Below are 25,631 nucleotides of genomic sequence, written 5' to 3' on the forward strand. Positions count from 1 at the left end.
AGAATCAGGGGCAGATGGCTGGCTGGACAGGACAGGAAGAGACAGTTGTCCGATTTAGGGCTGCAACTATCGACTACTTTTTTGATTAATCGAATAATCTAGATTATAATCAGGGTTTTTTTAGTATTCATTTTTTAATGAATCAATGAACTATTTAACTGTGAAAAGTATAAAGTAGGGCTACTTTATACTTTGCACAGCATCGTGCATCTTTTTTTGGGGGGGGAAGCAATCTACAAGCTTTGCGACACGTTATGAGCTTGTTGAGCTGTAATTTTTACCATTTTGAAAACGTTTGGAAAGAAATATGATTTTTGCATAACAACATGCCCAAATTAGAGATAAATTATTCATTGATTTTATTAAATTATAGATATTTTTTTATAATCGATTAAATCAATTAAGTGTTGCACCCCTATAGTCCGAGGATGTTATGACTTCTATGTGACAGGGCTACCAACTAAATGTGCCCGCTTTGTGCTGCCTGAAAGATAAGCAGCTAAGTGTGTGACGAGATCACAAATGGAGCTGGATTCCCGCTGGGGACGCTGTGGGTGCTGCTGGCGGCGTGTTCTCTCCTCCGCGTCATCAGTGCCCATACCCGAGGCGGAGTTGGCGAAAGGGCCTTTCTGTGTGGAGTTTGCATGTTCTCCCCGTGTCCCCTAGCTAGGGTAGGTACGTACCCTCACAAAAAACATGCAGTAATCCTGGTCTCTAAACTGCCTCCCCTTGCCAGCCTGATGGAGGGGAAAGGAACTGGTCAGAAATAACGTGTTCCTTCCACACGCTACGTCCAACCAGGGAGCAACTTGGACACTCATGCACTCATGCTCTCCCCAGGTTGGCGGAGGGTGTGTAGAGCCCAGGATCACATTAGATAATTGACATACTGACAGGGGTGAAAAATGGGTTAAAAAAATTACAAATGGAGCTGGGCTGGATGGACAGAGCTTGGCAGAAGGAATATGACAACATAAGACAGATCCCAAGCCAGGAAAAATAAATAAATAATTGAGACTAGTATTAGAATAGGTTCATTTTTTTAACTGCTAGCTAGATAACAGTTCATGGATTCAAATATAACTCATACGCATACCGGTAGTTTTGTGTCTGTAGGTTACACAGACATTGTATTAAAAATACAGAGTTAATCTCTAAAGTACAACATGTATGATCAAAAGTTACGCCATTTCCATTCAAGGAGCCATTGAAAATAATGGAACACTGTCTGGACCCATTATTCAGTCAACAGTCAACATAAGCAGAGAACTGTGTCAGAAAGCATTCTGTTAGTTAGGACATCTTCAAAGCCACTTTTCTATTTGTTTCTGAGCATACTCAGCCACTTGGCTCTTGAGAGTAGGCTATAGCAGTATAGCCTATTACGGTGTGCTGCTGCTAAAGGGAGTGAGACACTCAAATTGGCCAAGTTTGTGTGTGTGTGTGTGTGTGTGTGTGTGTGTGTGTGTGTGTGTGTGTGTGTGTGTGTGTGTGTGTGTGTGTGTGTGTGTGTGTGTGTGTGTGTGTGTGTGTGTGTGTGTGTGCATAGTGATGGGTGTGTCTGACATGACAGCTGCCAATTGGTGCCAACTCCAAGTTGGAATGACAGCTCCAATTTGCCTGTCAGCTGGTCTGACATAAAAAAGCAAAACAAATCGATCTGTTGCTGTAACTGGAGATAGTACTTTTCAGTATTAGTACCACACCCGGTTAGTACTAATTACCAAGCTGACAGCTTGCATATAAAATAACAACACGAGCAAAGCTTGCCATAAGTGGCTGTTCAAACGCTACCCGGACCAAACATATAGCTTGAGAACCATTGACTCTGTACGGGAAAGGACAAGCCTTCTGTTTTTAGTTCCTTTAATAACGATTTCAACCATTCATGAAATATTGCCAGTCTTCATGACGAGGCTATTGTAGCCTATGTATGAAATGATGCGCTGTTGAATGGCGCCAGTATAAACTGTATACTAGGCTAAAATGCTTTTCCATTGCGGCACTGTGTACACAAAGAGAGTACCGTATAGGTATCACGAATACCCCATAGGTTAGATCATAAAAATGGACGAATGAGCATTCGGGCAAATGAGAAGCATGTGTCTTAAAGATTCCACACGCAAACAGTCAACAATTCGTGTAAAAGCACGTTGCATGGACCCGTTTTTATAGAAATAATAACAGCCGCATGCCCAAACTAGCTGAAATTAAGATTTGAACGTACCCTCCCGTCAAACAGTCATCCAGGTAAGAACCATTGATGTCGGCGCACCGCACGGTGACTCAATCCGATCCCGCCAGTGCTCCGTCGTTATTCCTGGGGTTGTTGGAGGCTTCGCAGTTCGTATGGAGGATAGGGGACCGGGAATGTGTCGGTGTACCCGGCAGACAGTGAGTGTACCAGTAGTGGACCATGCACGGGAAAGCCTCAGCTGAATGGAAGGAGGAGGAGGGAGGACAGTGAAAGAGGGAGGGACAGTGGTGGCAGTCTGGCAGATGCAGCCAGGGAGGGAGGCAGAAGTCGAGGAAGGCAGTTCGCAGGTCACGAAAGGAACCCTATATTTTATATCACAAACCTTATCTTTATTTACCGTTTCATATCTGCATAGTCACAGAGGGTCAGAGGCATTGTGCAAATCCTTTTGATTTAATCACTAAGCATAAGCCCATAAGTATAAGCCCACTGTAAATAGCCCCCATTCACAACTCATACCTGCTTCTGCACACAGTGGCCATTGGGCTACTATATATAAATACTATATACTTATATAAAGACCAATCACTGCATCATAAGTCTTCTGAATGAAAAACAAACTTGTTGTGTTTGGTACATAGTAGGCCCACTTAAAGTACTCTATTGCTTTCAAGTGAAGTTCTGAGTTTGACAAATGGACATTAATTGCAGATAAAGTAGGCTTAGACCTAGAATGCCTGTGATCATTTAATTAAATGATCACAGGCATTCTAGGTCTAAAGTAGGCTATACTTGTTATATTGGTCTGAAAAAACATTGAATTAGAAGCAAAGCCTCACACATAATCTACTATAGAAACGTTGATCACTACAGATTTATGTTTATGTTTGTGTTATTTTCTCTCCATCTGATCACATTATAGACGAATTCACAGAGGGGTGCCCTGGGCGCGGCCATTACTGAGGTGTAATGTAATCCATGGAGCAGGTGCTCCGTAGACCAGGTGTAGCTAATCAGTGCTGCTGCGCTTAATAGTACACCTCAGTAATGGCCACACCCAGGCAACCCTGGCTAGGCCTATCTTTTTTTATTACCTCCTTTTCGCCCCATTAGTCAATATGCCATTTGACACATTTCTGTGCTGTCACTGCTGTGCTGTTGTACCCTACTAGCAAGGAGCCTGGCCCTGGATATAGAGAGCCATCTCCTCCCGCCCAACACTAGTGACAGGTGCAGGCTCAGTCTGTATGTGCAGTGACATTTTATTATCATTTTATTATTTTACTGTGCAATTAAGTGACCCAACCTGTTCCAGTGTGATCTGCCTTAGCTTTGAAGGGCAGTGAATAGAGGCCATTAGAAATGCAGGCACGGTACAGACTAGTCTGAAGACCTAAGGTGATAAGTGGTTTAATACTGATCAACTGTGGTATAGGGCCTATACCACAGTTGATCAGTATTAAACCAATGGTATATAGCTAGCCTATACTATAGGATATACCATTGGTCCCTCGTGTGGTAGTCCAGCAACTATTCCCATTTCCCTGTGGGGCCTGTTTTGTTTCAGAAAACAAAATATGTATGCTAATTGAATGTGTCATATAGTACTCCACAAATTATCAACATTTAAAAATAATTTCAATATTTTTACCCCTTGATCTGGGCTTTGTAGCATTCCATTGCAAGCTTAAGATTTGTACTTACAGACAAATCATAACAAATGCTTCAAAGCTAGGTCTGTCTAATGTAACATTGTTTGTATTTTGCTGCAATAAGACAATAATAAGGAAGTCTTCAAAATGCTGTGGAGGAGACCTGCTGTAGGAGCAAGAAGGCGATGATGATTTGGTGTGAAATCTTTAAAGAGCACATTGCATGCACTGATATGCCTGGCCTATGGTAGGCTCGCCTGGTTGAGGGACATAAAATGCCAGAGAGGAAAGGTTGTGTAAACGGCTGGAGCGGGGGGGTTTAGGAGAAAAGCAATTCCATTTTTTTCTTCTTCTTTATTTTTAGGGGCATTTTCATGCATTATTCAGACATAGACAGTATTAGACACAGTGAAGAGACAGGAAATTAAGACAGAGAGGAGTGACATTCAGGAAATGGTCTGGCTGTCCAGGAATTGACCAGGGCACTTGCTGTCCGGTATTAGAGCCCATTTTGGTATGCATCCTGTGACCCTAACCACTCAGGTATTGAGTCACCCCAGCAATTACATTTACTAGAACTCGACCGGTCTCGCTCTAGCCATCCAGGTGGCCAGTTGTCCAGGTGGCCAGTCATCCAGGTGGCCAATTGGTAGTGTAGTACTGTAGCGTACTGTACCATACAATACCGTACTGTACCATACTGTACCGTACTGTGCTGTATGGTACAGTATGTACAGTTACAGGGATGCAATGTAGTGCAGAGGATCAGAGGTGGCCAATTACCTGGTCACACCATTGTTTCCTCCTCAATATCAGCCTCCTTTCAGCCTGTGGAGGGCGCTGCTGCTTGGTGTACTCTATCTACATTCTACAGCATCTGAAACTGCCTGAGGAACACACTACAGCTACCACCTGAGGAACACTACAGCTCAGCGTTCAAAAACCAAGCTCAGAAACTCAGAGACAACACCGCACTTGTGCAACTAGGCCCCTCAGGGCTGCCCCCTCCTGTATACTCCCTGTTCACTCACAACTATATAGACTGGACACAAGTATCTCAAACTCAACAAACATCCTGGAGTTTACGGAAGACACCACCGTCATCAACCTGATTACAGGAAGTGAGAGCCTCAGCATTGCGGTGTCAGGACAACAACCAGAGGTGGCTGCAGGGACTACACGCCCCCATTCACACCAACAGATCTGCAGTGGAGTGAGCAGCTTCTGCGACTGATGAACATCCCGTGGGCACCATTGCCAACGGCTCTTCATCCTCCACACTGACACATTTTGTAGAGGCATATTTACTTATATTTTTCAGTACTGCACTATAGATTGTTCACTTTCCTGCCATTTCACTTTAACAACCTGGTGGAGTGTCTAGCACAGGGATAGAGATTTCCCTCCCCGCAGAGCTTTCCACCCTCGAACATGGATAATTGTGTTTATTGATGCGACCAGCCAAGCTATCGGAATGGTGGTCAGGTACTTTACTTCTATTACCTAGGCTGTGGATGCCCTATTACTATTATTTTTTTTACATTTGTGTATGCGTATGGATTGAAAACTCTATATAAATAAATAATCTTTTGTTTTGATGGAGAATTTGACAGAAAAGAAGTCTAAGTTATTTTGCGATCACCAATTCTGTGAGCACAAAATCATCCAATGGGTTGTAATGGATTGTAAGATGGTCAGAGACACGTCTGCAGAGGCCCTGGGCCTGCAGGATCACATGGAGCTCAACCACATCCATGAGCTCAACAGGCACTTCCTGTGACTACCTGGGAAAGAGGCAGATTTTAGAATGCACATTGCATTTTCTGTCAGTTGCAGCTTGGTAATCAATGACAGAGCAAGCTCTTACTGCAAAACAATGGTGTTCTGTTGCTTTCTATGTGTAGCCTACTTTTCAGCAAAGGCGACATTTTAGCTTTTTGTGTTTTTAAGGAGATGCTCATTTTGGTTAAGACAAGGGCAATTAAAAAAGGCAGAATGTTAATGACTCTTACACAACATGATTATACAGACCTGCAAAGGGGGTGGTATTCACCACAGTACCTGTACAATTATAGCTGATTTCTTCTAACTTTTGTTCAAGCTGTCACCCTTTCATGACTCACTCATCTGTTTATGAAAAACAGTCACACCTCCAAACCATTTTCCTCCTTATGTGTACAAAGTCTGGTGTGAAATGATAAGGCTGGCGCTGCAACGTGATTTACAGTGTTTTCAGAGAGACTCAAAGGAGAACTCCAGCATCCTGTCTCTCCTTGGCCTGATCCCCTCCACTCTGCTCTCCTCCCTCCTATCTTTGGGTCAGGTCATGGCTACCCCCCCCCCCCCCCTTTCTCATTTGTTCCACCAGTACATGACCTCTCCTGTGGTCAAGAGGTGAAAGCCACTCTGTATGGTCAACACAGTGGTAATGCATGCCTGTTAATCTACACTGTATGAAGAGGTTCTTGCAAAACTAGTCTGACAAAATGATCATAATTACTGTTTTATTGCTGTCATTAGGTGGACATTTTTGGGAGTACAGAATAAGGAAGTGAACATTTTAAACCAGCACAGCTCACACACACACCATGCTCTTGAGCTACTGTATGTGACTGTGTCATACAGAATCATGTAGAGGGATTTCCTGTTACTCCCAGTCTACTTTCAGGATAGATATTTCAGGAAAGCACCCCCCCCCCCACATAAGAGATACAATACAGGGACAAAAATATTTATAAGGTGCTGTACAGAATGCAATCAGCAAATCCCAGACAAATACCCACACACCCTTCAGGGGTACAAGTAACAGCGATAGTAGAAGAGATTGCACAGAAATTTGCAAGCCGTTTAGCTGCTTTTTTTGGCATCCCAAGTTGTTGGAAGCCTCTTACAACCGACCTATGTACAGTACATGTCCTGTAAAAAATGCCTAATCCTAATCGCAACCTGAATCTTTTCCTAGTTGTAAATCTAATAAAGTTTGTTTCAATCACAAAACAACCATTTATCTTGTGAGAACCAGGAAAATGGTCCTAGCAATATCTATTTCTCAAATGATACTATTACTAGTGGGGATAATCTGCTGGGACAACTCAAGTATAGTAATACAAGTACAGGCACGCATGCGCACGCACACACACACACACACACACACACACACACACACACACACACACACACACACACACACACTCACGCACACGTGTATGCACACACACACACACACACGCACTCACACACACACACACACACACACACACACACACACACACACACACACACACACACACACACACGCATACACGCATACAGGCGAGGGTCAGAGGGAACATGTCCATTATTATGGACATGTTATACCGCACCATTCATGTGTGTGTCTGTCCGGACAGGCCTCAGCACAACGCTGCTCTCCCACAGCTGCACAGGAAATCAACCATGGGATCCTGAACCTCAACGCACGCAGCAACCTACATCTGGCTCACCACAACAAACCCACTTATTTAAAGAGATAGTTCACCCCCCAAAATGTTCCTATCGATTACTCCCATGGATACTTGAATTCATGGATATTTTGTACCGGTATAGTTGTTCTCGCATTGGCTTAGGAATGCGACAAAAACAGGGATAATGTGGTTAATACAAGACGATAGACAGAGATCCACCACATTTAGCTTGAAATATTTGAAAATTTGAAATAAATCTTTAAAATGACCCAAAATAATTGCATGCTCCAGTTTAATGTCCTTTTAAAGCTGCTCCCAGGATCATGGTTGCATGAAAACTAAAAGCTACCTCTCAAATTCTGTAGACGTACGAGGGACGGTAAAAAGAGGCAGGCTCTGCAGTGGAGGTTATAATGAATTTGACTTCAATTAAAAATGCAATTTAAATGGTCAGGGAGATAACTTGTGAGCAAGAGGAACATTTGTCCCGAGGGATGTGCTACAGCAAAAAGTAAGGTCTTGGGGCCAGTAGAGGCCCACATTAAGTCCACATGAAAAGGTATTTGACTAGAAACCACAGTCCATTTTCACTGTACTAAAAAAAGAGTGCACAATTATTATTCTTTACAGTACAATACAGCCCCCCATCAAAAGCAAGCAGACCAAATTAGCCCTCACAACATAGCCAGATGATCAGAGAACTCTGCCTAGTGCCTACTGATAGATTTGGCGACATCTAAATCAGTAGGGCTACGGTAAAACTGTGTGGAAACAATTCAGAAATGAGAAAATTCAGAATAATAGGACTTATCATGATTGGATTTCAGTGCAATGGGTGTAGGCCTACTCTACGTTTGCAATGGCTGGTTTTATCCTTGAATTTAGATTTCCCCAGGCATATCAGTAGTCGAAGAGCTTGATAGCTTAGTGGGTAGAGAGGCTGTCTTATAATCAGAAGGTCCGTTCCCCTCCAGACCTCCCCATGTTTATGTGTCAAAGTGTACCTGAGCAAGACACGAGCAGCCATCAGCTGGGTGAAGTTGAAAATCTTGTTTGATTAATCAGAATTTGTGAATCTCAGACAAAAATTCAAGCTGACTTTGATGTTTAGCTATACTGAGAGCACAGAATGTGTTGAAAAGATTTAATGTTGAGAACTTAAACACATTTATATGATAAAAGATTAACCAATAATATTCGATTGGTTCCTGCTCACCCAGTCAGTACCACCTGTGGGCATTCATAACACTTTGGTCATATAGGTAGGTATGTTAATTATTTGGGAATATTTGGCTTCTTACTCTCAATTTTCTTTTAGTGTTGTACAAAGGTTCTGAGAGATTTTAGGCTAAAATGGTTGCAGAAGACGTTTTGCGGCCAGGCAGATAAAGATGTTCTCAACATCAATTTTATTGGAGAGAGAGTACAGTTGCGCCAACAACTCCCCAATATCTCCTTAATGTACAGTGTAGTGGTGCAAATTTGCAAAAATACACCTCGTTAGCATATGCAATCCATCCATCAATCTAGAGTTGGATCGCGGGGGCAACAGGTCCAGCAGAGAGCTCCACAGGCAACATTAGCCACGGAGGCAGAGGCATTCTATGGGCAGTGTGGACATATATTCTGTTCCTTGGTCTGCCTGGCCGCCTCCCCCCACAGGGACATGGTACCTAAGTCCCTATAGGGAGAAACTCGGGACTCAGGAGACCTTCGTACTAGATGCCCGAACCACCTTTAGCTGGTTCTTTTCTTTTTTTCTTTTTTTTTTAATTAAAATGTTCTGTCTTTCTGTTCTGTCCACAAACTTACAAAAAATGAAAAAATGAAAATCGATATTGCGTTTCAAACTTTGCTTGTTACATTATATTTTTCTAGGCATTTGCTATTGTTTCTCATTCCCCCATACTCTTAAATGTTGTCCATTTGGACCATTTGTCCTCCATTTTTTCTTCCTGTAGCCTCAGACGGTGTGTCAGTTTCTCCATGAAATGTATCTCCTGAATCAAGTCCTCCCCATTGTCCCTGTGTTGGAGGTTCCATCTCTCCCCATTTTCTTGTGATAGCTTTCTTCCCTGCCGCCAATAAAATGTTATTTTCTATGTGAAAGAACAACAGATCTACTCACTCAACTAGCACAGAACATTTTACTGTAGGTTATGTAACTGGGATGTTGTAGCACAGTCATGTCTCTGGGTATTGCTTTGGATATTCAAAAATAGCCCATTTGCGAGCTCACTGAATTTTTGTGTTTTGGGAGAGTGTAGAGCTACCAGCTTCCCTGATTGGCCAACCTGAACCGTTGGTTTGATGCATTGTGTTTGTGCTGCTGCACTAATACAGTATAAGTGGTGGCAAGCACATATAACTCCATTTGCGTATGCCCATGTACAGTATGTGACATGACATCAGCAGTTACTTTCACTTTTTTTTCAGCATAGAGTAGTGTTCTTAAATGGGGAAATACACAGTAGCCTACATAATGCTATTTCTGATGACATGCAGGCATCCCAGTATCTCCATATTTAATCGATTAGACATTACATCTACTTTCTTGTCACTGTTTAGGTCTAGTACACTGAGTACAGTACACTCACTGCCAACCCAGAAGAAAAACAGAATATATTTGCAGTGGGCTTATATAAGCCTGCATGGGTGTGTAATTGAGCATGAAGCTCTGAAGTTACCAGGGTGCCATTCCCTTGCACTGTTTTTATCAAAACAGATGATAACCCCCCAGCCAGGGTCTATATACATAATATCCATTACCCTCAAACTGTGTTGGTTCAATGGACCTCGCAGAATAAAAGATCAATATGTCAGATAGGGTAACCAACTCAGTCGCTTGTGGTTTAATGATTTTTGACCTTCTTTCTATATGTCGTTTCATCTCTATCTCATTTTACATTTTTATCACAGTCTTATTATCTACATATATGTACATTGTTCTACACTGTACATATCAATGGAAATACTTTGTAACTAATATTATGTAGAAGGGCATAACACCACCACCTACTGTAAGTGCACACCTGGTATGCTAAATTCTAACAATATCTACTAAATATATGAAAATGATTATTTTAGGAGTGCTCCAGAGAGCATCTCTGCCAGGTTTGGTGGCCTCTTGGCATTACATCGGAAACTTATGGAATCAATACCCCAAATGATGCATCATATAAGCCTAATTTAAAAATATATATATATTATATTTTAAGGATTGTGTAGAGCCTCTTATATGTGAGTCATTGGGCTATGCATTCATGATTTTTTGTAACCTAATTATAGCAAAATAGTATGGAATATCAAAACTGTGTATGATACATGTTTATCACATGCCTCCTGCGATAATGTGTAGTGATAGTGATGACCATGTGCGGTTCTTGGGCCAGTCTATGACGTCAGTTGTCTATAACTCACCTCGCCTCTGACAGAGACATGCCATAAAATATATGTATTAATGTAGTTTAACATACTGTAGTTTGTAGCACATGCTAGAGGCCAGGTTCTGAGGATGGCAAGGTTGGTCCATCTATCTGTGTAACACTTAGTTGGCTCCCAATAACAAGATATCTCGAAAACTGTCGGTATGCCATGGAAGTTGCTGTGCTCCTTTATGATTCTGCTTTTATTATGACTAATTTGATGTTATTACATTTTGATCGTTTGTCACAGTGTTGAAGAGGCTCTACTTCACTGCCTGCATTTATTGCCCCACTGTATTGTAAGTGCATGTGACAAAAAAAAACTAAACTGAACCTTGAAGGAGTAGCACAACCTCTAGAACTTCAACCTGTGTGTAATGTATATGTTTCTTTTTTTTGTTTGTTTGTTTTTTACATCTGATGTAGTAGTTTACAAGTGATGATCCAAAAACTACGACTTTGGCCTACAGAAGGAGTTCTGGATGAGAGGGCATGGACATGAGCCCAGGTCTCACAGCTGCATGGCACAGGGGCACAGACATCCCTTCTCTCCAGGGCACATTGCGCCTTTTATGCCTTACACACTGAACCATTGATGTAGCCCCCTCCCCCATCACTACTGAGCCAATGCAACTCAAGTCTAAAAACTTTATTAATGGGACTTAATGGAAATATACATTTTTCAAATTTCTACCTCAAAGCGCAACGAAAAGAAAAAAAAAACCCACCTAATAACATATTCAACTGTCTACTGACTAACCTATATATTTATCTAATAGGCTGAATGTAATGTAAAGTGATTTTACATACAATAAAACAATCATAATATAACCTAGGATGCATGGCATGAAATTAGGATTGCATAGATTATTCAAAGCAAAACACAGTACAATAATGTATGATGGAAGGAAAGCCTGTATTAAATTAAAAAGGTTTTCATCAGAGCAAGAATTAATTTAAATTTTTGAATTTAAAGAAGTGGCTTATTATGCTGATCTAGTGAGCCTACTCACTAGATGTTATGTTTAGGAAGAGTTGCAAAGTCTAAGGTCCTTTTGGAATTACGTCCTGCTTGAAGACAACATTAGCATGCCTTAAAAACATATCGCTCAAGTCCAAACTGGTTCAGTGAGCAAAATACAAATCAATACAATTTTAAAGTCAAATGACTACTAAAGATTAGTAATGTTTTATAGAATGGCATCACTGTTAAGTGTTACCATAAACTGAAACAATTCCATGCAGCCAGATCAGAGGTCACCAAAGCTTGGCAGATGAGAGTGAGGAAGTCTCCTGCTCTGCTCTTGTTCAGAGTCTCACTGAGTTTGGATACAGTCCTAGTAGGAAATGAAGAAACATTGACAGTCTTTCTCTCACATTTTCTTTCCCTTCCAGTTGCTTTCCTGTGGTCAGCTAGCATACTCTGTAAAGCCACTAAGCCAGCATTATCTGATTGATATTCACTTCATCTCTCCAGTGGCTGCCATCCTGCATGTCAATACATAGCTACGTTCTTTTATGATTCCTTCAGGATGCTCCTCTAATTTGTGTTTACTGTCTCTCGTGATGCTTTTAACCAACGATTGAATATTTAGAGCATTGGTTCTCAAAGGGGGGTCCAGGGGCCCCCAGGGGATTCCTGAGGGTACCCAGAAAAGTATATGTTGCCTATTCAGAAATGGCAGATCTGCAAACTCACAGCGGGTCATTTCATGCAGTGCTGCAAGCTTGTAAATGGTATACTTTTGATACGTTTCGCACACGCACACGACACACACGCAGCACGCAGCACGCAGCACACACACACACACGCACACACTTGAATTATTTTATTTGGATCTGCACAAGAGGCGTAATACAATAGACCCAAACACTGATCAGAATGATATATATACATTATATGGTCCAACCAGATATAGCTGCTGCACATGCTTAACACACAGAGGGAAAAGAAGAAAAAAATAATATATATATGTAGCACATTGTTGACATACTATTACTTGACACTACTAAACGGGATGTTTGTTTTGGGTTTTTTAAGCCACCTAGGGATAAATTAAACAACGCCTTCTCCAGATAGACAGACTGCCCATAGTAGCCGAGACAGAACAGTATTTAGCCAGCTTTTTTGCATTAGCGTAGTTTTTTGCAATCCACCCAATTGCAGACCCCTGAGCACAAGTTTACGGACATGGCCCAGACTTCCAAATACAAGGACAATAAGCTGACAGTTATATCCCAAGGCCATAATACGTTCCACCAGAAGCACACACACACACACACACACACACACACACGCGCCAGGTAATTGTTTTTGGGGACTATTTGATAGCTTTCATCAATGCTTATTCAGCCAATGAACAACTTGCAACAGACATGTGTAATTTAAATGGTGGAAATAATGAACAGGGAGTTCAACACAACCATAACCATGACTGCACACAAATCAACGTCTTAGTTCCTACTTACTCATGCATTGCATTCAATCAATCATCACATTGAGTTTAAGAGCATACTGCAGCTGTGTCTTTCTCTAACTGAAGTGTATCACTGTTGTTGGGCACAAACCTAGTATCTCCAAGTTTCACATTTGCATGTTTTCTTTGCAAATTAATGCCCTACTTCAGCACACAAGAGCATTGCACAATAGTAGTAAAATTGAGAGGTGTTGTGGGCTACTTAAAGGAACAGTTTTGGACATACAAGGTTTCCACCCCCGACAGCAACGATATTCGCTATGAATGGAGATACTGTACATATATCCAGCATATGTATGAGAGATATAGAAAGAGTGTGCACAATCCCACATTAAGCAAACAATTTGACATTATTCCACCATTTGCCTTCTGATCTACCACTTATTGTACCCAAAACAAATGGTTTACTTCTCCTTATGAATAGAGACATTCATAATTTACACAAGTATGGGGAACAATATCCTTGAGGCTATTTCATGCTGGAGGAAAAGCGCAATGCATTTCCCCACAGTATGACCACAGGGAGTTTAGGCCATCTGTGCCATCCCAATGCTTGATTGCCAAGCTATTTCCAAATGTCCTTTAGCAGGGAAGGTCAGTGCCATTACTTTTTCCTACTCGATTTGGTCTGCTTGGTCTAAGGATTTAGGACTATTAGCCAGTAATAGCAAAAAATCCCAATAGGCAATTATCAACCACCTGTACTTATTTGCATGGCTTCTTTCATCTAAATCTATGCAAACACCACTCATTAAACATCGCTATGACTCAGATGAAATCCAATATACCTAATGGAGTGCAATATTAACAGAACATGCCCAGGAGTTAGATTTTACAGTGAGTTCTATTGGATCAGGCTGAAACCTTACCCAAATATGGAGTCATATACATCAAAGATATGAAGATTACGGACGTCACAGACTAACCACATGAAGCCCTTGCATGAATTTCAACCACGTTGTTTTTAGACCCTAGTCTTGTTCTAATCCGCTATGTGGCTTCTAGTTGCTTATGATGTGTGGCAAGTGGAAAGTTTTGTCATGACATTCGCAGTTCCTGTGACATTACTGAGAGTATTGTATTTCAGCAAAATTAGTGAGTCACTAAGTGTACTGTAATTTGGCAGGCTACATGGATCTATATAATTCCAATCACTAAGATTATCCATCAGAACTTGCACATAAAGAGAACTTGCACAGATCACAAAAATGGTATAAACATACCTATGTTTATCTATCTGCGTGATTCTGTCTGTCTATTCTATAACATATCAATTCGACTAATACATTTTCATGGACTGAAATGTCTGTAGTGAATTTGCTTGTTTTTGTCATTGCACTTTATCCTTTGCTTGCAGGGTTTTCACAGATACAATGTACTTGCTGGCTGCTACCATTGACAGGCAACACAGACATTACTAGAATTCAAAAGCTGTGGAAAAGTAATTACATTTGAATTCCAGGTCACATACTGTACCAGCAGACCTTATATCTCAGTTTTAAGGCATAGTCTTGAAATATATTTTTGTGATAGCTACAGTTCAAAGAAAACAGTCATGCTTATTCCTCTGCCTGAAGTCATACTTTGTTGTAACTGGCTTGCTCACATTTAGTGCTCACACTCTCATCTCTATCTGAACAGACCGACTCTCCAGTTCCAGTTGCTCCTGATCAGGACATCAGCCGATAAGTGGGTGGTCTTGTCCCATATTTAAGAGAGACTGAATTAGAAGCTCTCTCTCTCTCTCTCTAGTGGAGAGAGCTCTGGGCCGATGGCCCATGGCGTAGACCTCCAGACTCCCAAGGTTTATGTTAACTGATGTACTGTATAATATTCAGTAAATAAACGCTTTCCCATATCCCTATATAGCCCTGGTCAAGTGCTTATAGCGAATCTCTCACTAACCTAGCCTCTGCTGCTCACAGGCAAAGAATCCCAGTGCACCGATCCACTGCACCGATCCACTTGGATGCATGGCTCAGTGGTCCAGGCACCTGGTTGGTAATCCAGTCTGGCAGTGTGCCGCGGGTTCGATTCCCGATCCCGACGGCCTTCACTGCATGTCCTCCCCCCCATCTCTCTCCCCATTTCCTGTCAGCCTACTGTCTGGTCCCTCCATAAAATATATAAAATAAAGGCGAAAGCCATAAAAAAAAGAGATTATACATTTTAGAGAGAAGCTGGGGAACTGAGACGCTTCCCAGCCTGGAGAATAGACTTTCACCAACACAAAACAGGCTTTGTTTCGGTGATTAGCGGAGTAGTTTTGTTTATTTTCGGTAAAGTTGGACCCCTCGCATAGCAATGGAATTCTTACCCGTGTGCGCAGAGGCATTCCCATCAGGGAGTTAGTGAGAGACTCGCTATAGGGCACTGGACCAGGGCTAGGGCCTATAGGCGTATTACTTGATTTACAATAAGCCGTTGACAGCATCATTAACCTTTTCATGTTATTTTCATGTTGTCATAAATTTGGTTACAAAGCTTCTTTTGTTTCTTGTCTTTCGTGTGTAAAATAAAATGTATTATTTGTTGTTTGTTATTTTTCGAATAACACCTAGATGGCAGCATTGTACAAAAATAGGTTTTACTCTTATGTATGTACACAAGTACAACCTTGAACCTTGAACCTTGAATTGTGTGGGATTGCCATGAGTTCAAATTGGCTGATCTGCGATATGATGGAGTTAGTGGCCCAACTTGTGATAATTAAGTAAATAAGGGGGGGCTGAAGCAATTCTTACACCCATTCCAGAAACCTTTGACATTCCTATCAGTAGGCAAGATAAGAAATAGTTGATGTGAAGGATTGGCTTTGGCGGAACATGGGATTGTTTGTTGTCAGTTGGTGTCTGCACATAGGGAGTGGCTATAAAGAAGAAAATCTCAAAGTAAGAAAGTTTGAGGAAGTAACTGAGGAGCGTGTTGCATTTAAATGTATTAGAAGTGAATGCAACAACGCCTCCACAGGCTCCACTCCGTAGCTGTCATCTGAGACTGTATCAGCTGCTTTTGAAGTGAGTCAAAATAAATATTTGACTTGTTCCAGTCTTTTGTGAGGTGGGTGTGTGTGTGGATATGTCATTTTGTGTGAGCGTATGTGTTGTACAAAGTCGTTACAATGTATATAAATGGCCTAGAGATGTGGACACTCTTTCTGCAGTCAGTACTCAGTAGTACAGCTCAAGCTCAAGACTATCTCCTGAAGATGGCCTTGATTTGGTTTTCTTGAAATCATGATCGACATACAGAAGACCATGGGGCTAGATGGTAAAAATGGTAAATGGACTGAATTTATATAGAACCTTTTCTAGTCTTTCCAACCACTTATGCTTTACACAGTCTACTCTACTTCACCCATCACACACATACCACAACATAGGAACACTACACATTACGTGACGGTGTTCTAAGTACTTAGGGGTTCTGAATTTTACTCAAGGTCACTTAAACGCGCAGCCAGGGGGATCAAGGGAATCAAACCAGGAAGCTTCCGGCTCCCATGCAGGCGGCAGCTCTATCTCCTGAGCTACTGCTGCCCAATGGTGTGTACTATATCAGCCCTGAGGATAGGGTGTGTCCTCAGGGGTTGAACATCTGAACTAACCTATTTTTGAGTGGTGCAACCACTCCAAGGAACAGCAATGTCCGTGTTCACCTATGTGTGTGCCTATGTACAGTATGTGTTGGTTCATGAGCACCAGTATGACTATGACTACCATACCAGTAGGGGCACTGTTGTGCCAGAAAGAGAGAGAGAGAGAGAGAGAGAATTAGTGCTGCACAGTTGCCTGCTAATAAGAGAGAGAGAGAGGGCGGAGTTGCACCACTCAGTTCACACGGGTGTGATTTTTCCCTCTACTTAGCCGATGCTCCAACATACCCCAAGACTTCTTCCACCATCATCCCCTTCCCCCAAAATGTGAAAATCACAGGCCTCAATGATTACAGACCCGTAGCACAAACACATCATAACATGCTTCAAGCAGGCCATCAAGGAATACATCTTGTGTGTGTGGCTACCAGCCACACACACACTGACACAACCCCCTGCAATTTGCACATGAGAGCAACAGGTCCACAAGATGATGCAATTGCCATCACATTGCCCAAGACACCTTCCCAATTGGATGCCAAGGAGGGAAAATATGTGAGAATACTGTATATTGATTTTAACATTTAATACCGTAGTGGCATGAGTCATGACTGAGAGGGTGCAGAGGGTGGGCAAAGGGTGGGATTCACACTCAAGCTTTAGTGTGAATCCCACCCTTTGCCCACCCTCTGCAGCTGGGTTGTTTGACAGGCAGATCCCATGCAATCATAAATGTTGTGGACTCACACTTCTTACCTGAACCATTAACATGTAATGGGCACATCACAAAAGAACCTCAGCCCACTCCTATAGTCCATCTACACTGGCGACTGCATGGTCAAGCAGAGCTCCAACACTATCATTATGTTCGCAGATGACACAATGGTCTGATTACCAACAACTACAACATGGCTTAGGCTTATGCAAACAAAATGGTGCCAAGAGAATAACCTTGAGCTCAATATTGAGAAAACAAAATAGCTGAGGACTTTAGGAAATGGGGTGTGCCCCATGTATAAAAAGTATATGAAAGTGACCCTGCCAAACAGCCCCAAAGAGACACAATACCAGCACTATTTGATACTGATTGCGAAAACTGAATTTAAAGGACGGGGCTTTATTTGGCAATACAGATTTGTCTGCCAGTAAATTCCGACTCCCCCCCTTTCTCACGCAGAATGATGAAGTTGGGAATACATGCACCACCCATTGTGCAATTTAAAATACTCCTGAGAACAGTATTGTTGCATTTTCAAAATACAAAACGCTTTGAAGTTAATGTTTTCCCCCAAAGAGCTTTGTAGCAATTACATATTTACCAATGTTGGAAGTTTCAATGTGAAAACAAGTTCACACAATGAAATGGGAAGTAAGTGAGTATATTCATTGCATGTTTATACACGTTCCCAGAGGAACTGCTGGGCTACAGTTATGAAATAGCTTGTTTTGCCTGACAAGAGTCTGTTTTCCAGCTGACTGAGCTGAGTAACCTACAAATCAGGGGGTGCAGAGGCTGCGGCAGCACCTAAATGGTGCCTTTTTACACTATTGTGTTGTGTAATAAGGACACTGTATAATTGGACAGGTCAAAATTAAATGTTATCCCCCCCCCCCCCCCCATCTAATCAAAATGTTCTTAAAAAAGTTAATGAACATTAAAAAAACGTAATGAACGTTAATTATGCAACATGTCCCAGAGCATTGTACCGGTGTCATCTTTCACTTCAGATAAGACGTCTGAGTAGTGTTTGTAAGAGTCTGTATTTCTAAATTACAATATACCGTACATGTAATTTAATTAAATACATTCATTGGCACCGCTATTCGCATTTTGAGGGGGTATTTGTATACACATTTTAATGTATTTGTACCCAGTATATATAAATATACTGTGTATATCATGTTAAATAGCTCAATAAGTACAATACAAATCACATATAATGTTCAGCCTGTACTAGAGTTCATCCCAGTGTCATGAACACACTGGAATTGGACCAGGGTGCTGAAAGTTAACATTTCACATTTCTATGCAGGCTGCAGCTTAAATAATAATAATAATTATAATAATTTCTCCTTAATGATTAGTAAGGGAATTAATATTCTCTTTTCTGATAGGTTTGTTATTTTTTTGGAGAATCTATGCAGTCTATGCAAGTATGAGGCAGAGTTATTGACACCTAATACAGTATTAGGTGCTATTCTGCTATTTGATGACGTCACTGCAGGGCTTGGTCAAGGTCAAGGTCGCCAAGATATTTAACCAGGTCCCAAAGCAGGCGCAGTTGTTGAAGACCAGTGGCAGGAGGGCTGGTCGTTTGTGTACGTTTGACGGTTTATTTGTTTATGTATGCTAAAGTATAGGATACTAGCTACAGAGAATAAATAATTAGTGATCAACTCCAGCCACATGTTTTGGACATCAGTTTGTATTGAGCACACGTCTGAACTTTAATTCCTGGCCGTCAGCAACCAGACTTGCCAGAAGTATATGTCTTTTGGTGGTACAGTACAACCCTGATTTACAACTACATTTTCGGCAAGCGAGTGAAGCGACACACTTGTACGACAAAGTATACATTTGTTCCCTATGCACTCTTCCTGATTGAGTATTGAGTAAGTGAATTACAGACCATGTGTCTCTTTTCCCCTTTCACTCTGCCCTCTGTCAGCCAGGGTGACACATTTCCAGAGGAGAATCCTTGTTTGGCCTGCCACAACGCTGCCTATCGCCTTGTTGGGTAAGTACTGAATGCATAAGTGAATAGATGAGCCACCCCCTGAAGACATTTGCCTTTCATACCTGTAATGTAATGTAATTATAATTGATACCAACCCGGTCTTGATAATGTACCTCATAATTGTGGTGTAGCTGTCAATTATATAATGAATTCTGTGCGTGTCATAAATTTGTCATGTATTTTGCACACACAAAAAAGAAAAATCAAATCAATTTTTAGCTTTTATGAATAAGTGCTTAGCATAGAATTCATGTTGTGAGGAAGGAATCTGGCATACGTCTTCTTAAGGAAGATGGCTTATGCTCTTTTACTTTGACTTGAAATGCTCTGGAATCTGGATGCAATATTGCATAATTTAATAATATGTGTATTGTGTAATGCCTGTACTTAAGGGGGATGTAGTTCCTCCTACATGCAAGTACTGTACTGGTTTATAGTTTCAGGTTTTTTTTTTTCAGATCCTAAAAAAGCTATTAGTTATCTGAACAATATGTTGCTATATACTGTATATATATCGTCTGTCGGTGGAAAAGTCCAAAATTGCTACTTTTCAGGACTCCAACTCAAAAGCATCAAAAGTAGCTTGAAATGTGGCACGCTGCTTCTTTTGATGCTTTTGTCACATGCTGTATGATCAAGTAGAGAATTCATTTACAAAAAACACAAAAAGTTAGAATATGGAGAGAAGAGTTTCCGCCCGACGACAACAACAATATATCAGCATGGATTTTTCAGAGAACCGTTAGGATTTAGAAGATATTGTCGAATTGGCCACAGGTCCTAATGGATTATGGTAGTTAACTGTGCTCTCATCCATAGTCATTTTAAAGCCTAGCGTGTACATTTTAAACGTAGCTTTTCGACACAATGTGATGACCCAGAAATGATTCAAACCAAGGCTCCCTGAATAGACAAACGGCTTTCCACAGAGTCCACATGGCAGTCACATGTGAGTGATTTAGGAAGTCAGCGCTGTCTACTAACTTTTTAACTCTATAAAAGCCTCAGTCTGTGATCCTACCATAAACAAAGTGCAGAAACTCCAGTCAAAACCGACTTTTAAAAATAAAAATAAACTGGAATATATGTAGGCATATGTAGTTAAAATATGTATTTGTACATGATCTGAATCTGCAAAGGGTTAATTTTCTTCAATATTCAATAACTTTCAGTAAATAAATAAATACATTTTGGATTGTGGCTTTAACCCATTCAGGGTGGGAACCCCTCTTGGTGTTTTAAGCATTATGTTATACTTTAGCTATTGAGAAATAGCAGATATACAAGCTAGTTTGAAAAAACGTGAAAATGTGGTGCTAATCTTTGAATATATATTCTTGCAGAGCGAACGTTTTTAACTCAAAACTTTGCTTCTTCTGGGGGGTCCCTGGAACAACATATTTTCAGATGGGGGTCGGTGGCCAATTACATATATTTCTGGAGGTCCTTGACATGAAAAAGGTTGAGAACCACTGTCATAGAAACATGAGGTTTTCAGAAAACTGTCAGGATTTAGAAGACATTTGTAGAATTGTCCCCAGTTCTTAGTGGGTTAAACTTATCTTAATTGAATAAAATGGTCATGTGCCTTTATTATTGACATCTACAACACTCAGTTCTTTCACAGGCCTGGGGTTAGGGAGGGACTGTACTACTGTAGCGTGTAGATATCTTCTAATTTGCTCTTTCGGAGCTCCATACAGCTGCATTGTTTCTGCAAAAGAATTGACAAACTGTAGCCTATATTCAGTCGGTCTCTTAGATTATCTTGGTCAGGGCCAGGGACAATATGTCAGCATAACAAAATAAGACTGCCTGTGCTCTGAGAAGAAGCATTTTATGTGTTCCTCTTTTTTATGAGGAAATTCCCCAAGAACAAGGAAGTCACGACCCTTCTCATCATCCCTGCTTGCGGTCATATAAATGTGACAATGGGCCATTGTTTAAAGTAGGAACTAATATAAAACTACTGAAAAATGGAACCTTTCATTATCATGTTCCTAAGGCAACAACAGTCTAATCACAAAAATCAAAACAAAGATCTAATAATACAAAGCACTGAACTTGAACATTGAAGATCCTTTTGTCCTCTCCAGGTCACAACTGTTGAGATGTTGTCATGGTCATGGTTTGCCCTCTTGGCTTTCATCCCTGTGACCTTGAGCGCCAATGCTGGGGTAAAGGTCAAACTAACAGAGAAAGGTCTTGAATATGGTAAGTCAGAGGAAAGCTCATCCCTATTCAGTCGACATGCTTTGCTGTCTCCAGAGTCATACTTTATACATAATTTTCATCTAACTTTGCATGCTTGGCTGTGGACAGGTAAGAAGATTGGGATGGCATCTCTCGAGCAGAAACTCAAAACTATCAAGGTCCCGGATATATCAGGGACACAGCGAGTGCCTCACATTGGCAAAGTCCAGTACAGTTTGTCAACGTAAGACACGCAACAAATTCACCACTGCCTTCAAACGTCTCAAAGACTGGTTCTTTAAAGGTCAAAAGGTTTAAAGGAATCAGTCATAACTGTCATAACATTCTGTATTGTATATTACAGAATGCAAATAGTTACTCTGGGATTACCTAAATCTGTCCTGGGGCTGGTGCCGGGGACAGGTGTCAGCCTGTCAATTGGCAATGCCTTCATCAATCTACATGGAAACTGGAGGGTACGATACTTACGATTCATGTGAGTTGCATTTACTGCCCTCTTAACTTACAATAGTGGTATATTGTTGCAACACCACTGACTTCTCTCTTGCTCACAATAGAAAGGACAGTGGCTCTTTTGACCTGAGTGTGAAGGGACTCACCATCACCACCAGCATTTCTATCAATAGTGACGAGACAGGCAGACCAACGGTCAGCAGTGTCAACTGTGAGGCCACTTTAGGTGGCGCTAGCATCAAATTCCATGGTGGAGCCAGGTATAAGCTATGAACATTGAATACTGAATAAGGAAGTGTAATGCCTGATTTATACAGTACTTGGTTGTGGGCCATGTTGCGCACCAAAACCTGTAGAATATTTACAACTTTTGGAAACAAATTTGACTCACCCTGATCCCATAATTGTTGATCACTTCCTCTTCCAGCTGGCTGTACAATCTCTTCAGCAAATTTATTGACAAGGCCCTACGGAGTGCAATGCAGAAACAGGTGAGACAATAAAGTGGTTATTTCCAAGAAACTTTTGTATGCCTCTTTTTATCCCCCATTACCCCCATTAATCAACACTGGAGGTGATCAATACAACACAATCAGGGTCCTGCCCACCCAATCAAAAGTTATGGGGAATTTCGTTTTAGCCAATATAAAAAAAATACCACAAAATGATCTGTACCATTTATCATTTCTGATTGGGTGGGCAGCATTTTTTGAGAAATTTAGACCCACCTGAACACCGTTTGCTATCAGTGCTGTTAACCGACAGGGTGCTGATGGAAATTGGGTTACTGTTAAACTGTTAAACTGGTAAATCATAGTAAAGTAGTACGATATCAATAGTGACGAGACAGTGACAAGATATCTGAACAACTAAAAGTTACGTTTGGCTGGAATCGTCTCATGCAGAGGGAGACAAGTCTCTTTTGTGCCTAACTTTAAGAGGCCATTCATTGCAAATGCTCTGCATCCAGTTTCAGAGATTTAACTAACAATCAACTTATCACCAGCTGGTAGTCCAGTACTAATATAGAGGTCCTTTTTATTTTGCAGATCTGCCCCCTGGTGGCTGATACAATATCTGAGCTGAACCCTCACCTGAAAACACTCAATGGTAAAATATAAGCTTGCAGAAACGTATTCATAATATAGCTGGAGTTATAGTGGATAAAGAAAGAAATACAAAATGTTTTGTTAATGTTGAACATAATATTACATTGCAGTTCTAGCCAAAGTGGACAATTATGCAGAGATTGAATACTCCATGGTGGCACCACCGGCTATTTCCAACTCTTCTATAGATTTTAGTTTGAAGGTAAGAGCAATCAGAAACTTTCTATCTCTGTGCATTTCTCTGATGTCTGGTCAGTGGTTGCAAGATTCAATTTGTCCTGTTTCCATCCATCTCTAAGCCCATAATTCTGTCTCTGGTCTCTCTTTAGGGTGAATTCTACAACATTGGACATCATCAGGAGCCTCCATTTTCCCCGAGTGCTTTCTCCATATCTCCCCAAGACAACAACATGCTTTACATTGGTGTGTCATCCTTCACCATCAATTCTGGAGCCTTTGTGTACAACAAAGCCGGAGCTCTCAGTCTGTACATCACAGATGATATGGTGAGCCACCATCCTAATCAAAAATAAATCCACTTTCATGACATCAACTGAATGTCATAAGAGTTCTCAACTCTGTCTCGACAGATTCCGCCGAGCTCTCCCATCAGACTGAACACCAGGACCTTTGGAGCATTCATTCCACAGGTAATAGAATTACAGCTCCCTATTATTTCACTACTTCTTCTCATCAACGTTACATGTACACTACAGTATTGGAATGTCTATTTTCAGATTGCCAAGCGTTTCCCAGGTCTGATGATGAAACTGCTCGTAAAGACGGTGAAGGACCCAGTCATGACTTTTGAACCAAACAACATGACACTTCAAGTTACCAGTACGATAACAGCCTACGCCATCCAGCCCAACACAACGCTAGCTCCTTTGTTTATCCTAAACATGGTATGTTGAACCAAACTTCTACTTCTGCTAAGGCTGTTTCGGTGCAGGGTACCACAACGGTCTAGTGGGCAACATTGTTTTTTCTCCAGCGTTAGTACATAAAGAATGACAGAAGAATATGAACTGGAAACGAATGTAAAGTACTATAAATATCATTAACCTACGACACAGATACCCAGCCATCCTGTATTTGAGTGTACTTCTGAAGCTCACCATGTCATCTCTATAGGACGCAAGTGTCAGCACTCAACTGCATGTGACTGGGACGAAACTCGCTGGAGCTGTCACCCTCAACTCGTGAGTTCCTGTGAATTGCTTGTTCAAGTTAACGGCACACATTCACAGGTGCACACTTTGAATTTAATTATTTTTATCTCAATTGCACAGGATGGAAATGACACTGGGGATTAGTTATGTGGGTGAATTTCAGGTAAGATACATACAATACTTAGTACTTAGACTAAATATCTTCTCCAAAAATAGCCAAACTTCAAACTTACAATGAATCACATTAAAATGTTAGATCTGTTATTTTTGGCAAATGTGCCCTCGCCCCCCACGGAATAGGGATGCTATGGTTAAGTGGTAAAAATGAATAATATATGCTCAGATTGTGTGATCTATTCTTCAGGTTAATTAATCAATCCACTATTATGTAACTATTATTGTAACAGGTCAAATCCCTTGACAACATCTTTTCAATGGTCCTGAAAGTGGCAGTGATACCGAAGGTTAATGGTGAGTTCTTTGTATGCTAGTCTGTACATGGTGTACCGTGGTCTCGTTCAGTATCATTAAAGCAGTATATATTGCAATTCATTAACATAAACTTGTTGACATGTCCCTCATAGCTCGCCTAGAAAAGGGATATCCACTTCCTTCCATTGGAAAGATGAACCTTGTGAACACCCAACTTCAAGTCCTAAAGGTAAGATACTCACCTTAGTGTGGGATCTTTAAAAATTGCAATGCTTGTGTTCTAAGAATGACATACTGTACTTTATGATCATTAATATCACCGTCTTCCTGTCTCTGCAGGACTACATGCTGATTGGGACAGATGTTGAGTTTACAGAGTGAATGACACACTGGATTCTCCCACACAGTAAAGTCCTCCATGTTCTACTCCAAAAATCAGAAATCTTCATGTAGTAAAATGTACGTGGAGGATTTTAGTGCAAGGTACATTCTTCCATTGGTGTCACAACGATTGAACTATCACAGCCTTTTGTCACCAATCCTCAAAACCCTCGACTGTAAGCCAGTGAACAGCTGAAGTACATTACAATTATTAATTGCATTACAATTGTTGTATGTAATTCATGTAGTTTACATTTTGTATATACAAATATCCTGCAAATATTTTTTTTTCCTGTTTTCATGTAAGAATAAATAAAGCTTGGGTGATTCCTACCAACAGAGG

At 41.0% G+C, this 25,631-nt stretch overlaps 2 protein-coding genes across 10 annotated transcripts in view; one reads left to right on the forward strand and one right to left on the reverse strand.

Moving 5' to 3' along the window:
• Positions 1-2,389, reverse strand: part of LOC308335986 (band 4.1-like protein 1) — a 106,438-nt gene extending 104,049 nt beyond the window's left edge. For all 5 annotated transcript variants that reach the window (XM_080793226.1, XM_080793227.1, XM_080793228.1 and 2 more), the window contains exon 1: positions 2,228-2,389. The gene's annotated coding sequence lies outside the window, so the exon portion shown is untranslated. The remainder of the gene's footprint in view (positions 1-2,227) is intronic.
• Positions 2,390-16,127: 13,738 nt separating this feature from the next.
• Positions 16,128-25,625, forward strand: LOC308328694 (bactericidal permeability-increasing protein-like). Of its 5 annotated transcripts, none has more exons than XM_080782747.1 (17): positions 16,128-16,254; positions 19,459-19,527; positions 21,624-21,741; positions 21,850-21,964; positions 22,085-22,216; positions 22,299-22,454; positions 22,622-22,685; positions 23,244-23,304; positions 23,414-23,505; positions 23,633-23,809; positions 23,894-23,953; positions 24,041-24,208; positions 24,438-24,505; positions 24,596-24,638; positions 24,883-24,946; positions 25,060-25,136; positions 25,247-25,625. In XM_080782747.1, the coding sequence occupies exons 3-17, from the start codon at positions 21,639-21,641 to the stop codon at positions 25,286-25,288; spliced, it is 1,422 nt and encodes a 473-aa protein (XP_080638873.1). In that variant the 5' UTR covers positions 16,128-16,254; positions 19,459-19,527; positions 21,624-21,638; the 3' UTR covers positions 25,289-25,625. The 5 variants fall into 5 exon arrangements, with proteins under 5 accessions (XP_080638873.1, XP_080638872.1, XP_080638874.1 ...); XM_080782746.1 differs by having other exon boundaries at positions 16,134-16,211; XM_080782748.1 differs by having other exon boundaries at positions 16,159-16,211; positions 19,463-19,527.
• The last annotated feature ends 6 nt before the right edge of the window (positions 25,626-25,631 follow it).

The sequence above is a fragment of the Protomyctophum bolini genome, assembly GCF_963924005.1.
Source record: "Protomyctophum bolini genome assembly, chromosome: 2".
Taxonomy (NCBI): domain Eukaryota; kingdom Metazoa; phylum Chordata; class Actinopteri; order Myctophiformes; family Myctophidae; genus Protomyctophum; species Protomyctophum bolini.